Consider the following 14,571-nt stretch of genomic DNA (forward strand, 5'->3'; position numbering starts at 1 on the left):
ATCTTCCCACGTATTGTCAGATTTAAAAGGAAGTCAAGGAGAGGATACTCTCAGCACATGTCGTGGTATGAAGGCTGATTTCTCCTGGTGCGTTAGTCATACTGAAGGCATAGATCAGCACAAGGTCATCAATAGGAAATAAAGGGAGGTTAACTAAATGGGGTTGTTGACACTGTAGTGTGAGTTTTATTTTAGTTGGTTAAGGAAGCCTTAAAAATATAATAGAAATGTTTAAAAAGATTTTAATTAGTCATAAGATAAAATATGTAAAGAAAATTTTCGACAAAAGATTTTAACAAATACATGGGATAACAATAGCATTTGAGATCTCATACAAACTTCTAGCAAAAGTGGCCCAAATGTTAACATCGGACATGTTCTGGTATGCAAGAAGCTATATTCTTCAGTGGTAATTAGATACTACAGGTGCATTATCTTTACCTTTTAATTATGAAGTGGTAGTTTTCTTGGGGGGGTGAGGGTTGTTTGTCTTCCAAAATATCTTTTAGTTACATACTAAAATCTGATGAAAATCTCAGTATGTTCTTGCATTCATAGCAGAAGACTACTGTAAATTGCATTGTATGAAACTGAATTGTAACTATGGTTTGATTTAAAGTATTAATGAAATCTAAATCTGTACATTCAAGATTTTAATTTAGTGAAATGCCAGAACAGTTTCTTTGTATTTAGTCTGACAAGTGTTATGTGGGAAGCGTGTCTTCCTAAATTAGGACAGACATATGTGTGTATAGTACCATTTTCAGAGTCTAATTATTAAAACCTGTTAAACTTCATATTTAATATCAGATATCTTTCTGTAAGCAAGCTGCTTAGTTTTATTGTCAACGTTGTTAAGCTTATGTATTAAAGTTGATAAATTGCAAATGCTAGCCTTAAGAAAGGTGGAGTTAGGTTTTAGAAGTAGCCATGGTAAGTTATAAATACACACAAAAAAAACCCCAAACAAAAAAAACCTAACCCCACAAAGTACAAAACTATGAGTGCTGTATGTATGCATTATAGGAATATCAGATAGCCAAAGCTTAGTCCCCAGTGTGAAATTTCCTGCTTTTTTGCACAGAGTTGAGACCTAAGCCCAAGATTGACATTGGAGTGCTAATGCCAGTCCCATAATTTTGGAGGAAAAAATTAGTGTGGATTTTAACTTTTCTATTCTTTGTTCTAAATGCTGACAAAAGTGTGTTGTGCCCGTATGTTGCCCTCTTATCTAAAATTTTTCACTTTCATGAAGAATTACACCATTGAATATAGCATTTTCACAAATTCAGAATATTACTAGGAAGATGTGTTGATGTGGAGCCTACATTGGCCACATTTGTTGCAGTAAGTGGTGAACACATAATACAATATACATAATACAGATGATGTATTTAGATGCCTTTTTCAACTCAAAACCCCAAGTGTTTTCTTTGTCTTACATATAAAGTGATCTCTAGGATTGGTTCCAATTTTACACATTTTTATGGTTTAAGGTGAAATTAGGAAGATTTAGAATTGTATTTAGAACTGTACACCTGAAACCTATATAATTTTATTAACCAGTGTCACCCCAACAAATTCAATAAAAATTAAAAAATTACCTTGCATTTTCAGTGTACTTTGAAAATAAATATCAGATTTATTTATCCAATTCTGTTTTTATTTAAAAGCAAACTTGTCAGGTTTATAGTTTTATATAATTCCATGTTTTGTAATAATTTTAAAAGTTTAAAATTATTTTCAGTATTTTAAATCATAAATTGTTTTTGTAGGCACTACTAAATTTTCAAGTATTTTGAAGCCAACCTCCATCAAGAGATTCCATAGGACTTTGGTTGGACCTGAGTTGCAGGTTCAGTTTCCCCACCAGCTGGACCGTTCTGCTTTGTCTCTCTCACTGTGAAGAGGCTCAGTGGTTTTTAAAACTCTTCCTTGTCGATAGTTTATTTGACTTCCCAAAGTGATCAAAATAATAATGCATTTTATGCCAAACTGGTAAATTAAACTTTCTGAAAAACAGCTACTTATATTGTGTATTTTAAATTGATAATCCTCAATATTTAATTAAACATTTAATTAAAAAATAGTCCCAAATAGGGGGGGAGAAACCTTGAAAATTTTATTTTAGAAGGTCTCTTAAGTTTGTTTCCAGTTTTAAGGAAATTATGTACAAGTTTTAAAAAGTTACGAATTTGGTTTCTGAAATCCATTCACTTTCCTTATCCTTTCCAATATTCATATTACTTTTCATAATTCAGTTTATTACTCATTCACCCTTTCCTCCCTCTCTTCTCCCTATATAACTACCTTCCATCTTTTTTTGTCAAAAGCATTTCTTAAGTGCTTTTTGCCAGGCAAACGTGCCTGGTGTGAAGTTAATAGATATGAAAGCCATGGGTTCCTTTTCAATTATCTAGCAATAATTTGAAAGGAATACTTCCAAAAATTTTTGGTAGGGGTAGGTACACTGTACTCTGGAACAGTGGCAGTGTGTGTGGTGCAGATTTAGGGAAAGGAGGGAGTAAGATAGATAGTCAAGTGGTGGACCTAAACTGAGTTTTGGAAAAGGAATTGTAGTTGGCCAAGGAGCAAGTGGCAGATGGGATTCCAGGTAGAAGGAATAGCATAAGTATGCCAAGAAACATACAAAGGTGAGGGTAAGCCTCTTACGGACCCCAGATTAAATTACCTCAATATTTAAAGTGGAAGAACAGGAAATAAAGATGGTCATTGTCGAGTTTAGTTGTGAAACAAACAAAAAATCCATTAAAAGTTATAATAATTTTCCAGAAATTTGGTTGACTTAATTGTATATCCACTGTGTTAATCACCAGGATGTTACACTACTTACCAGAATCAAGATTGAAGTGAAGAGCCAAAGTCTCAGTCCAAATGGAGCGTGTACTCTATTAATCTCATTAATTTGTAAAGTTATTTGTACCCATGGCTTATTTCCTTATCTCCTGCATCACTGTATTGCTTGTGATACCAGCCTTGGTGCCTTGAACAAAGTGTGTACCCTGGAATTTTTTTGGTATGGATTGAAAAGATGTATGTTGAAGAAAGATAAATATTGAAAACTTAGACATAAGAGATATTAAAAATAGTGTAAAAGCTTAGTTGAACAGGAGCTGTAAGATAACTCAGTAACACCTACCATACAAATGATACAGGTAACTACCATAGGAATTTGCAGAGGGAGAGGGTTTCCCTCACCCACTGCCCGGAGGTGGCCAGGTTGGCTTTATGGCATAGTGGTTTTCAAATCCATCGAGTCTCTTGATGGGTGGAAAGGAAGGAAATGCTTTCCATATGGGTAAAAACAATCTGTATTAAAAGCTATTTTGAAAGACATATTCAGAATTACTGAGCAAATAAGTTGGACAGAATCAGAGGGTTGGATTAAATATTTTTTAAGTTAGATCTGTTTGGGTTTTTTCCCAGTTTTACTTTTTGACACATTTTTAAAACTTTTTTCCATTTAGCGCCACCTCCCCCAGCCCCCGTTGTAATTTCCCTATTGTTAAAAATAGGGGTATTACATTTGTTGTGATAATTATGGTGAGATAATGATATATGTACTTATGGGAAAATTTTAAAATCAGCATTTTAGAGACCTGCCTTTTTCAACTCAAAACCCCAAGTGTTTTCTTTGTCTTACGTATAAAGTGATCTCTAGGATTGGTTCCAATTTTACACATTTTTATGGTTTAAGGTGAAATTAGGAAGATTAGTCTAATGGAGGTTGGCAAACTGAATGGAGGGTGAGAAATCAGCTGTGAGATTTTTGCAGAAGTTTAGAGAGAGGTTAGTGCAGAGGGAATGAAAGGAATGAGGGGGTATTAAGACGTTTCAGAGAAAGAGTCAATAAAACACTGAGAGAATTTATACCACTTTAAAATGAAGTACCTTTTATATTAACAGAGCTGTATTTTACCCAAACTTACAATAAGTAACGCTCCAGAGGACTTTTGGTTTTAAGAACGATTAGAGACTGAGCTAATTTCACTCACGTGTATATATATATATCTGCATGTGCACTTGGACACATTTTGTAAGCATGGTTCAAAGAAAATCTGTTACTTTACAGTAGACGCGATTTTTTTCTTTTACCATTTTACACTAATGTGTTTCATTGTTGTTATGAGTCACCAATTGAAGGATATATGTGTAATTTATACCTAATCAGTATATTGGTCTAGAAGGGTTTTTAGGGGACTAATAACAGAGTAGAGGCTTCTTTAATACATACGACTATATAAAACATTATTAATGTTAACAAATATTGCACTTTAATCCCCTAGAATGATTGTTTGGTACCAGCAGGAGATTTATTAATCCTGAATTGTGTGAAATTGTGTGTGCATAAGCTGCTACTTACATTGTAAAAACACTATTGAAAACTGTTAACAAGTTTTACCTATAATTGGCAGAGAAGTATTAACTGTGCTGAAAGAAGGATGTGTTTATGGTTGGCCCCTGTGCCTTAAACTTTTTATCATTTATCTTCTTGTATTAATGTCACTGAATTATTAATTCATGAGCTGGGATGAGGTGGGAGTGTGAAGGCACCATTTAAATGTGTGGCAAATTTATCCTTATCACTAGAGACATGAAAAAAAGTCATTTTGTGTTATCTATAAAATGGAAAGGACATTTTAAAATTTCATTTACTGTAATCCACTCCACTTTCAGTAAAACACCTAGATTGTTACTACCATAATATAATGCTCTTACTAAAAATTTGTAATCTTCTCCACTCTTTTGTCTTATATGTAAAATTGATAAAAAGTTTAGCCTTCATGTATTTTAATGTGGTAACTATTAATTGTAGCTTAGAAGTGTTACATGGTATGTTACAGCCTGGCTATTCAATTTTAAGAATCATTAGATTGCAGACAATAAAAATATTTGTTGTAATAGTAACACAGTATTTTGATTGGGGAGAGCCTACATATAGGGAATTGGAAGGCTGTAGAAATACTTTTGTTTTAAAAGAGATGTGTGCATTTATTGTGACATCATAATTTTTTGGAATACTGTTGGTGATTTTGGCCTTGTAGAATTTTTAGATTTATAGAGCAATTCAACAAATTAGAATTCAGCAGTTTCCTGTTGAATACAATGTGGAACTGGGATATATCCAGTGTTTCATATGGGTGAATAGCAGTGGTGACAGAAATTTCAGGAGTTTGAAGTCACTTTTACCAACAGCTATTTGACACCATCATACTAATGCTAGAAGACCTCAGGGAGTCTTGTCCAAACCTCATTACTTCTCAGTCTCCCATTACTGACTGTTTTGATTGGTTTTACATTCTCTCCTGCCAACCAAAGTAGTAAGATAGGTTACTGTGGTGATGTCCTTTGTTTTCTTTTCTGGAGTTTCTCCCCAACACTGTAAGCTCCACATATGGATCTGTTACACACACACTGAAACACTAATTTGTTTTGGTCAGAATAATGCTGCTTTGTTTTATTTTTCTCATTTCAGCATGGCTAATTTACCTTTACATTAACATTTAAATTAATTTCTTAAAATAACAGACTAAAGTTGGTTTGATTACTTTGGCAGACAGTGATAGTTACCGGTCAGTCCATTACTTGACTGAACTGCAGTCAGTTCTCTTTATCTCGTGCCTGTTCATCTATAGCAGAGTTTGGCAAACTGGCTGGCTGGCTGTTTGTGTAGTAAGGTTTGTTGGCACACAGCCATGCTCATTCATTACCCATTGTCTACGCCGGTTTTGTGCTACAGTGGCGGAGTTGTATAGTTGTGACAGAGACCGTATGGTCCTTAAAGCCTAAAGTATTTACTCTCTGGTTCTTTATAGAAAAAGTTTGCTGATCATTGCTGTATAATACCAGTCTACGTATTCCCTTCTTTTTAATCTTTCCGAACATAATGGAGTACTACAGATTTTAGCTTAAGTGATTTGAAGAGTTGCTAGTTACCATTGGTAGTTGCTAAGTACAGGGTTTTTTTTGCTTTTATTTATATGTGGAATTGCAATAGGGGATGTGTCTTTCTCAGTTTTCTGAACTGGAAAATTTTAAAATGTTCAAATATTGCAAAAAATATGTTATTCTTTTACCAAATAAAAGAAGTCTTGGCAAGTAATTCAACTTTTTAGTCAGTTTTTCTCAGCTTTTTAATAACTTTTTTTATTCAATACCACTGTTTTATTACTACATTAATGTTATTTGAAATTTTAATAAAGGTTATAAAATTATATTTTAAACTTAAACCATTTTCTAAAATCCACATAATGCTTCTATTCCAGGATCAAGTAGTTAAGAAGCAGTAACACGTAAAACTTGATATATTTTAATTTTTAATGAACAAGTTTTGTTTTTAATTTTTTGTTTTTAACAGCCATTCAGAATGACTCAGTTCATTACTGTTTCTGATTGTCGTGTCCATGAATATTTCTCTTCCCATCAGAGCCTCCTAATGCTCCCTAGAGTAATCAGCCTCACCAACCACACAGAATCTCAGAGTAACAGTGGAAGTAGAGTCTGTTCTGTTCATTGACTAAGACTCAACTTTATTTCTAATGTTGTTAATTTTCAGAAATAATTGATATATTCCTCTTCTGTATAACTCAGTAAAATGCTGTTTTGCTTGTAGATGTAGGTATATGTATATGGTACGGAACGTAGGGCTTGATGGAGAGTAACCCTGACTGAAGCACAGGAATTTGCTCCTTTTGGAAGAAGACCTGGATGTCATCTTGCTTTTGATCATGTGTCGTTTCCCCACAGAACAGAGTGTGAGATATGTGAGCTGCATAGTCTTAGGTTATTCTGTTATGGCTACCAATGTAATACACTGTAAGTAGTTTTCAAAAAACGTTTGTTGGAATTAGCAGCTTCTTTAGATGTAATTTAAAAAATGGAATTTCTAGAATAATTGCTAGGATGTTTTGATAGAAGAGAGAAGCTTATAGTGAGACATATTTCAGTAACCCCTGGAAATCTTCTTCAAGATCACTTAAAGTGGAATCAGGACCATAAACCTAAAATTAGAATAATTGGGAAAATAATGGAATAGTAGATTTACTGTGTATTCCTGCCCTCACATATAGTTGTTGGACTTGAGACGTAGATGTTTGTGCATTGTCCAATCCCTGCAGTGGCTGGTGAAGCCAGTATCTAGGGTGCCCTTTGATCGCAGTCTCTGGCCCTGTTCATCAAGGTGATAATTGGTTGATTTCAAGGGAAACACAGGTCCAGAAACTACTTTTATTTCTCTTCTCTCATTATTTTGGTACCAAATACATTTATTACCATTAAGTTTTGGGGAGTTTAGTGGTTATTAATTCATATTTTGGGTCTTGGTAATTTCCTTGAGAATTTAATTCTTAGATTATTAACTTTTTGAACATGGCAATCATATCTTAATTGGTTTTATAATCCTTTAGAACCTAACACAGGACTAATTAATATATAAGGTAAAAATAAATAAGCAACATGCATCAGAACTTAATATCAAAAAATATCTAGATTGTAATCACTAGTTATTCATTGACTTAAACTGACATATGCAATTACATGAGCAGTGTTAACTATTACCTACTTTGTTTTAGAAGTTAGAATTGCAAGTTTATTTATTTTTAATTTTTATTTTACTGCTTTTTTAGAGAAAGAGAGGAAAGGGGAAGAGAGAGAGAGAAACATAAATTTGTTATTCTAGTTCCTGATGCATTCATTGGTTGATTCTCATATGTGCCCTGACCAGGGATCGAACCCACAACCTTGGGGTGTCAGGATGATGCTCCAACCAACTGTGCTACCTGACTAGGGCTAGAATTGCAAGTTTAGATGACATTATTTATATATTGATATAGGTTGCAAATGAGTTGTATAATTTATTGATTACAAAAGGCATTGTGCTATATACTTAAAATTTTCTTCAGCTTCTTACTATATATTTTTAAATTTTTCATATTTATTTTTAAGACCATTAGACATATTTTACTGAGATACCTCATTGTTTCTAAGAAACTTCTGATGCTCATATTGATGATCTAATGTATGTAAACAGATCCTGGGCCATTATTATTTAATTTAGTTGTTATATATAGATCAAGAGGGAATCGGAATATTGATTCAGGGAATGGCTGCTAACAATGCTGTGTAAGCAGAGGATCCAGTGCAATGAGCCAAACATAAGATTGCGTCTTATGAACAACTTTGGATTTTTTTCTTTTCTATTTGCCTGACCAATGATTAGTTCGGTCATTAGGTGTGATCAATGGTTAGGTAAAAGTTCTCAGCTCAGTAAGGCATTTCTTTCATTTGCGTAATGACAAGAAGGGTGTGTACAGTATAATGAGACATTTTGAGGGAGAGACCACATTCACATGCTTTTACAATTTATAAATAAACTTTATGTTTAAGAAAAAACCGGTATATATAGAGGTCAGTACTATCCGAAAGAAAAAGAAATCCATCCAAGTTTCAGGCATCTACTGAGGGGTCTTGGAAAGGGGGACAGCTATAATTAGCTTGGACTGAAATTCAAGTTCTGCCACCTGCTAGTGGTGTTACTTACCCTTTCTGAACCTCGTATTTCTGACCTCTGTAATACTGGCCTCAAGGATTAGAGATATGTTCTAATACAGTATTTCACACATAATAGACACCCAGGAAATATTTCTAGCTGTAGTGCCCGTAATTTGTATTCAAGTCGAAAAAATTATATGGGAAAGCTGGACTATAGATGAGTTAAGGGACAATATGCCATTTAAAAAATAGAAAAAACTAACTTCTGTGTTGTAGGTATGTTATAATTTTAATGAAAGCAAAATATTTTAAACAAATTATGATTCTTTTTGGTAGAAAAGATTGGGAAGCCATCAAATTTTCATGATATATTAGGTAATATTTTGAATCAGGCGTGTAGGCTTAATTTTTTTCCTTTGCAACTTCGTTTGCAAGTTTACGTTCTGTCATAAAATGTTCCCTACATTGGTTTGAAAGTGACAGCCATTCGTTTTGAGTATTTCAACCAAAGGATTTTAATGAAGAGGATGGCAGGCTGCCTGCGCTGTGCCTCTGGTGTCCACAGCTACAAGCCTCTCTTGCATGCTCAGCGTGGCTCCCAGATAGATATTACTGCAGAGAGCAGATGTGCTTTCCTGGGAGCATTCCTGAACCCTTCTCTTTTGTGCTCCTCCACTAAGCCCTCTCCTAGGAGAATTTCTTCATTGACAAGAAGAAATTTCAATAAAGGGTAAGATCAGTGATTAATGTTAAGGGGACTATAGCATAACTAGTTTAATTAAACTACTCTAGACTGGATACCAGTGTCTGCAGGAATGAAACTGAGGAAGAGGGTGGTGACCAGTGTTTGGTCACATGGTTTTAAAATCTCTCAACATTCCCAGCCCCAACCCTTTCCTTGTGAGGGAAAGAAAATAAACTCAGAGGCTAACAACTATGAATGCCTGGAGCTAAAAAAGGCATTCTGATTAGGGATAGCAAGGGTTTTACTTGGATAACTTACTGGAAGTAAGCTCCCAAGGGTGTTGTGTTTTCCTCTGTGTTAGCAAGAAGAGAAAATTCCGACCTGTAAGGCCTGCATATGAGATATTTCTGAAAAATGAGCACTCTGAATGAGGTTTAGGTAAATTGAAATGCAATTAACTTATTTTTCATTTTCTATTGCATGGGTGGCAGAGTAGGATTGGTGTCCTCTTCTGTTGTTTTTGTTTTGGTAAAAATAGAGAAAAGCAGCTTTTTTTTGCTAGCAAATTATTTCCCATAATGATTATAAGTCCATAGCACGTATAAGATTAGAAAGACTGATTTACAGCTGTCTTTAACTTTCACTTAGTGTTGATACACATTTAGTGCATAAGATTTTAGGCTTACCCAAAGCATTAGCGTTTTATTTTACGCAGCATTAGTGCATAATTAACCAGGAGGGGTGACTCTCATAGGTCTCACGCTTGGATGGCTCTTTCCTTTCCCTGTTCTCCTCATGCTTGTAGGTGTTTTGTTCACAGCAGTTCAGTGTCCATGAGTAGAAATCAAAGGGAAAGCTTTATATATGAATCTTTACTGTGGCTTTGCTCTTAATAGAGTATCAACCTTAGTTAACCAGTTTAGACAATTTTAAATTATCTTTTCTTCTTACTAATTTGAAGCATATTATATTCAACTTTCAGGGATGCTTATCAACAAATGGTTTCAACTTTTTTTTATTTTTGCTAAATAGTCATTATTACATAAAAAGTTAAATGTGATTTCCAGGTAATGTTACATAAATACATGACTATTAGTGGTGTTTTCCGAATTTTGCCCATAATTTAAGGCATGGATGTTTACTGCAGGTAACAAATACGGGATGGAGAAAAGTAGGTGTACAGTTGTTCATATGGAAAGTATGTTCAATAATTAGTAAATAATACAAGAATAAATTCTTCTGTATACTCACAAGTGTAAACCTACGTTTGCCCAGCCTTGCACAGTCAGGTCACTGTCTGAAAGACTGTGGATGACCGTGCACTGTAAGTGGTTGAGGACTGTTAGGACATGAACAGTGCTGAGGCATACTCCGGAAGTTACTGTTCTCCTCTGGAAGGTTTAGTTGTAATGACGCCCTGACTTGTAGTAAGGATGCATTAATTGACTTTTTACATGACAGGAATAGAATATATAGATCCCCCCAAAAATATTGCCATAGGTTTGGTAGACAGTGGCATGTGGTTTATACAAATAAGATTAAGATGAATTGTTTGAGTCTTCTTACTTGAAGGATAAGAAGAAAATATAGGAGGAATTTGTACGTTGGAAGTGGCTTTGATTTTTTTTTAGATCATACTTTTAGTTTAAGTAGAAATGTTCTGTTTCTGTTTTTATTAAGAAATGAACAGTGCTCTGGCCACGTGCCTCAGCTGGTTGGAGGGTCATCCCATACACCAGAAGGTTGGGGGTTCGATCCCCAGTCAGGGCACGTACCTAGGTCACCAGTTCCCAGGTCAGGGCATGTACAGGAGTCAGCTGATTGATGATTCCCTCTCACGTTGATGTCTCTCTGTCTCTCTCTTCTTTCCTCTTTCTCAATCAGTAAACATGTTCTTGGGTGAGGGTTAAAGGAAGAGGGAGAGAAGTGAACTGTTACTTAGCATTGGGAGGGGTTTCATCTGTGCACTGTGTCTTTACGCTCCCAGGTCCTCTCTGAAGTTCTTGGGGATGAAAAGTTTTCTAATAATCTGAAGACAAACTGGTGGTTAATATGGGGATTCGATTAGTCTTTTCTGTTTGTTGAAAAAAGATTAGTAGCCTTTTCTGATTTTGTTTCTTGTTTTGTTTTGCATGGGGAGAAGCTTTTACTGAACTTCACTTTGCAGGTATTTACAGTTCAGAAGAAGTGTGTTACTGACATCTATGCCTGTGAATGTCCTTTGGCTCGAGTTTGATTTCGGAGCACTGTTTTCTTGGGATTGGTTTCACCATATTTCACTGTTTATTCATTCTATCCATAGCTGATTGTGGTTTGCTAAGTATTTCAGTTTTCATTAACATTTTAAAATGGACAGTTGTTTTTAATTTGAATCACAGCAGTAAAATCTTTTGACTTAGTTTTCAAATTTGCATTTAAAACTTGAGTTTTGAAATAATTTTATTTGATTAGGTTGTAGAATGAGGGAAATAAATTTGAGACTCTTTTTACTTAGTCACTGCACACAGTGATGGACAGACTTGAGCTTTATTTGCGGAAGCGAAGCCATGGTTTTATTCCACTCCGGAGCTTGTTTCTGTTGGTTAGAAACAACCTTATGCTGTCTCATAAGTGACCAGAGCATACTTTTAAAATTGTGTTTCATGTTCACGTGAAGAATACACTGCAATTTTAGTACAGTTAAAATCTGTTCATGTAATACTGTGCCCTGGCCTGGCCAGAGACCACAGAAAAGGTCTTGGTTGTGCGGTTTCCTCCTCCTTTTCCCTCACCAACAGAGGTTTTCCTATCTTGGCAGCTGTTTCCTACAAGGCAGTCATCAGTCCCTGATTTCTTCCTTCCCTTTCTTCCCACAAACAAGGGCTCTTTCAAAGAGCGGATGACTGAAGACAGACCGATCTTGGATTGCTTTAAGAAAGCAGAAACGTGTTCAAGAGTTGAGCATGTGGGCAAGCAGCCTATATGCGTTAGTTCATTGAAATGAAAATACTCATTACAACCAAAACTTGGACAGTCAGAACTCTTGGCTTGAATCAGGAGCATTCCAAAGGCTCACTTAATTTTACTGGTAGTAATGAATGTACCTCATTCACACATTAAAATTATTCTGCTTGCTTCATCAGGTCATTGAACAGTCTATAGAGTATAAGAAATTGTCCATTGATGAGACTTTTCGATGTGACAGGCCTTGAAATTGTCTTGCTCTCTCTATGCTTTACATAAAAGAGCTTGCAGTTTTAAGGCAGGGACTTTGCCACAGCAGTTGCGAACTGCAGGTTTACCTGTGGTTTTGTCTGTGGCATAGTCTTTGGGAGCTCAGAGAGAACACGGAAAGACGGAGCTGGCCACTTCTGCAGGGTTGTGTGCATGTGTCTCCAGCTCATCAATTTTTCATGTGTCACTCTTCTTTTCCTACTTCTGGCACTCAGAAAAGGAAGCGTGCCCTTTCTTCTGTTTCTGTTTTATTTCTCTGGACATAGAAGCATCTGAGGTGTTCTCAGAACTGGGTAATTTGAGTTCCGACTTTCCTCATCATGGTACATAGTTATCTTTAGCGATTTCAGAGAAAGCTTAAAAAAAAGGCTAATTAATGGTTGCAGAGGCATATATGGGGAAGTAGTTTCATCTCAAACTGTAGGCATCATAAAATAAAGTTCTTTGTACAGAACTACTGGCTAGTTTAATCTGTGATTTTATGAGTCTTTACATTTAAACACTGGATAATAGCTTCGGATTAATTTCTTACATTCTTTTTGGTGGGTTTGTTGGATCCTTAAGGGCTGGTCAAAATTATACTTGGCTCAGGGTTTTATATTTTTGCCACCTCTCTGAGTTTTGTTTTGTTTTGTTTTTAATAGAAATGCAACCTTGGAGATAAAATAATCATTTTCTGGGGTTTTTATTTGGGTCCAGTGGGTGGGTCAACCTACTCAAAGATGTAGGTTTGATTTTACTAACTTATAACTTGCTGTAAGAAAAACCAATATATGAAAACCTTTACAATGAAATAATTGAGACTTTATTAAACTGCTCCCTCTATGGATAGTAGTAATCAGAGAAATAACAATTTGATATGTGGTGTTTGGAAGTGTGGTGTTTTTGAAATGCCATTATTGTACAGAATACAACCATAGTTAAAAAATTGTGCACCCTTGTGTAGACAAAGAAACAGTTTCATTATGTCTTTATTTTGCAAGGTAACATGATAAAATTGCACATAATGTTGCTGTTACCATTAGAAACAAACAAAAGTATATGCATTTATAAAATTTTGTAGAGTTGTTATGTATTAAAGCTAGTACAGGGGACCTTTGAACACTGTGGAGTTGGGGTGTCAAACCTGCGCAGTCGAAAAATTTGTATGTAACTTTTGACTCCCCCAAAACTTAAAGTTCTCTCTCAGTATCTCTGGGGATTAGTTCCAGATCACCCCCCATCCCACCCCAAAATCATGGATGCTCAAGTCTCCTATATAAAATGGTGGAGAAAAATGCATACAGTTGGCCCTTTGCATCTGCAGACTCCCAGTGATGACTCAAAAACAGTGCTGGTTTTATGGATACTCTGTGGACTCTCACAGTTAAAACTTATCTTGTTCAGTGGTGGACTGTAATATAATAAAAAGGCTAAGATTTGGCATAGAACAACAGATGACTTATTCTAGAGTGACATTCTAAGCTTTTCAAAGGAAAACTCATCATTAGGAATTTAACTATTATGTGAATTCCTATGTTCTGGTTGTCTATACATATTTTTGGGGTTTTGATCATTTTTAAGGTGTGAGGCTCTGCTCTTCAGCATACAGGCACAGCTTCCATCAGCTCCCATATTGGATATAGAATCAAAATATATACTTAAAAATATATACACTTTGGAGAGGGAAGGAAGGAGGGAATGAGAGTTATTGTTAATATTATTTTTGCATATTTTGTAATGTACAAGGACCATAGAATAAATGATGGATTTGTTTGTTTTTCAGATATGAGGATCAATGATGCAGACTGCTGGGTTCGATGAAGCTGGGCATTTATAACTAGATTCATTAAGGAATACAAAGAAAATATTTAAAGGGATCAATAATGGTGTCTTCTGGTTGCAGAATGCGAAGTCTGTGGTTTATCATTCTAATCAGCTTCTTACCGAACACAGAAGGTAAGATGAAGTTTAAATTTTATTTTTCACGTCCAGGAGACGGAACCTATGCAATCTTACTTATATAGACGTGGCCAGAGAGTATGATTTTATTATTTTACAAATAGGTGTTAAAATGATTTTCTGAATGTTGACTTATTTTCATTATGCAGCTGTGTATTATAGAAAGTGTTAGAAGTATGACTTTGTATTTTGTATAAATTTACAAATATAATTGTAAATAA

At 35.1% G+C, this 14,571-nt stretch overlaps 1 protein-coding gene across 21 annotated transcripts in view; it reads left to right on the plus strand.

Annotated features, from left to right (window-relative positions):
- ADGRL2 (adhesion G protein-coupled receptor L2) overlaps positions 1 to 14,571 on the plus strand; it is a 259,736-nt gene that overhangs the window by 102,040 nt on the left and 143,125 nt on the right. For all 21 annotated transcript variants that reach the window (XR_008426326.1, XR_008426325.1, XR_011650979.1 and 18 more), the window contains one exon: positions 14,175 to 14,347. Coding sequence is in view for 18 of the 21 variants with exons in the window: in XM_045199417.3 (XP_045055352.2) it covers positions 14,275 to 14,347 (73 nt within the window). In the remaining 3 variants the exon portion in view is untranslated. The remainder of the gene's footprint in view (positions 1 to 14,174; positions 14,348 to 14,571) is intronic.

The sequence above is a fragment of the Desmodus rotundus genome, chromosome 3 (genome assembly GCF_022682495.2).
Source record: "Desmodus rotundus isolate HL8 chromosome 3, HLdesRot8A.1, whole genome shotgun sequence".
NCBI classification, from domain to species: Eukaryota; Metazoa; Chordata; class Mammalia; order Chiroptera; family Phyllostomidae; genus Desmodus; species Desmodus rotundus.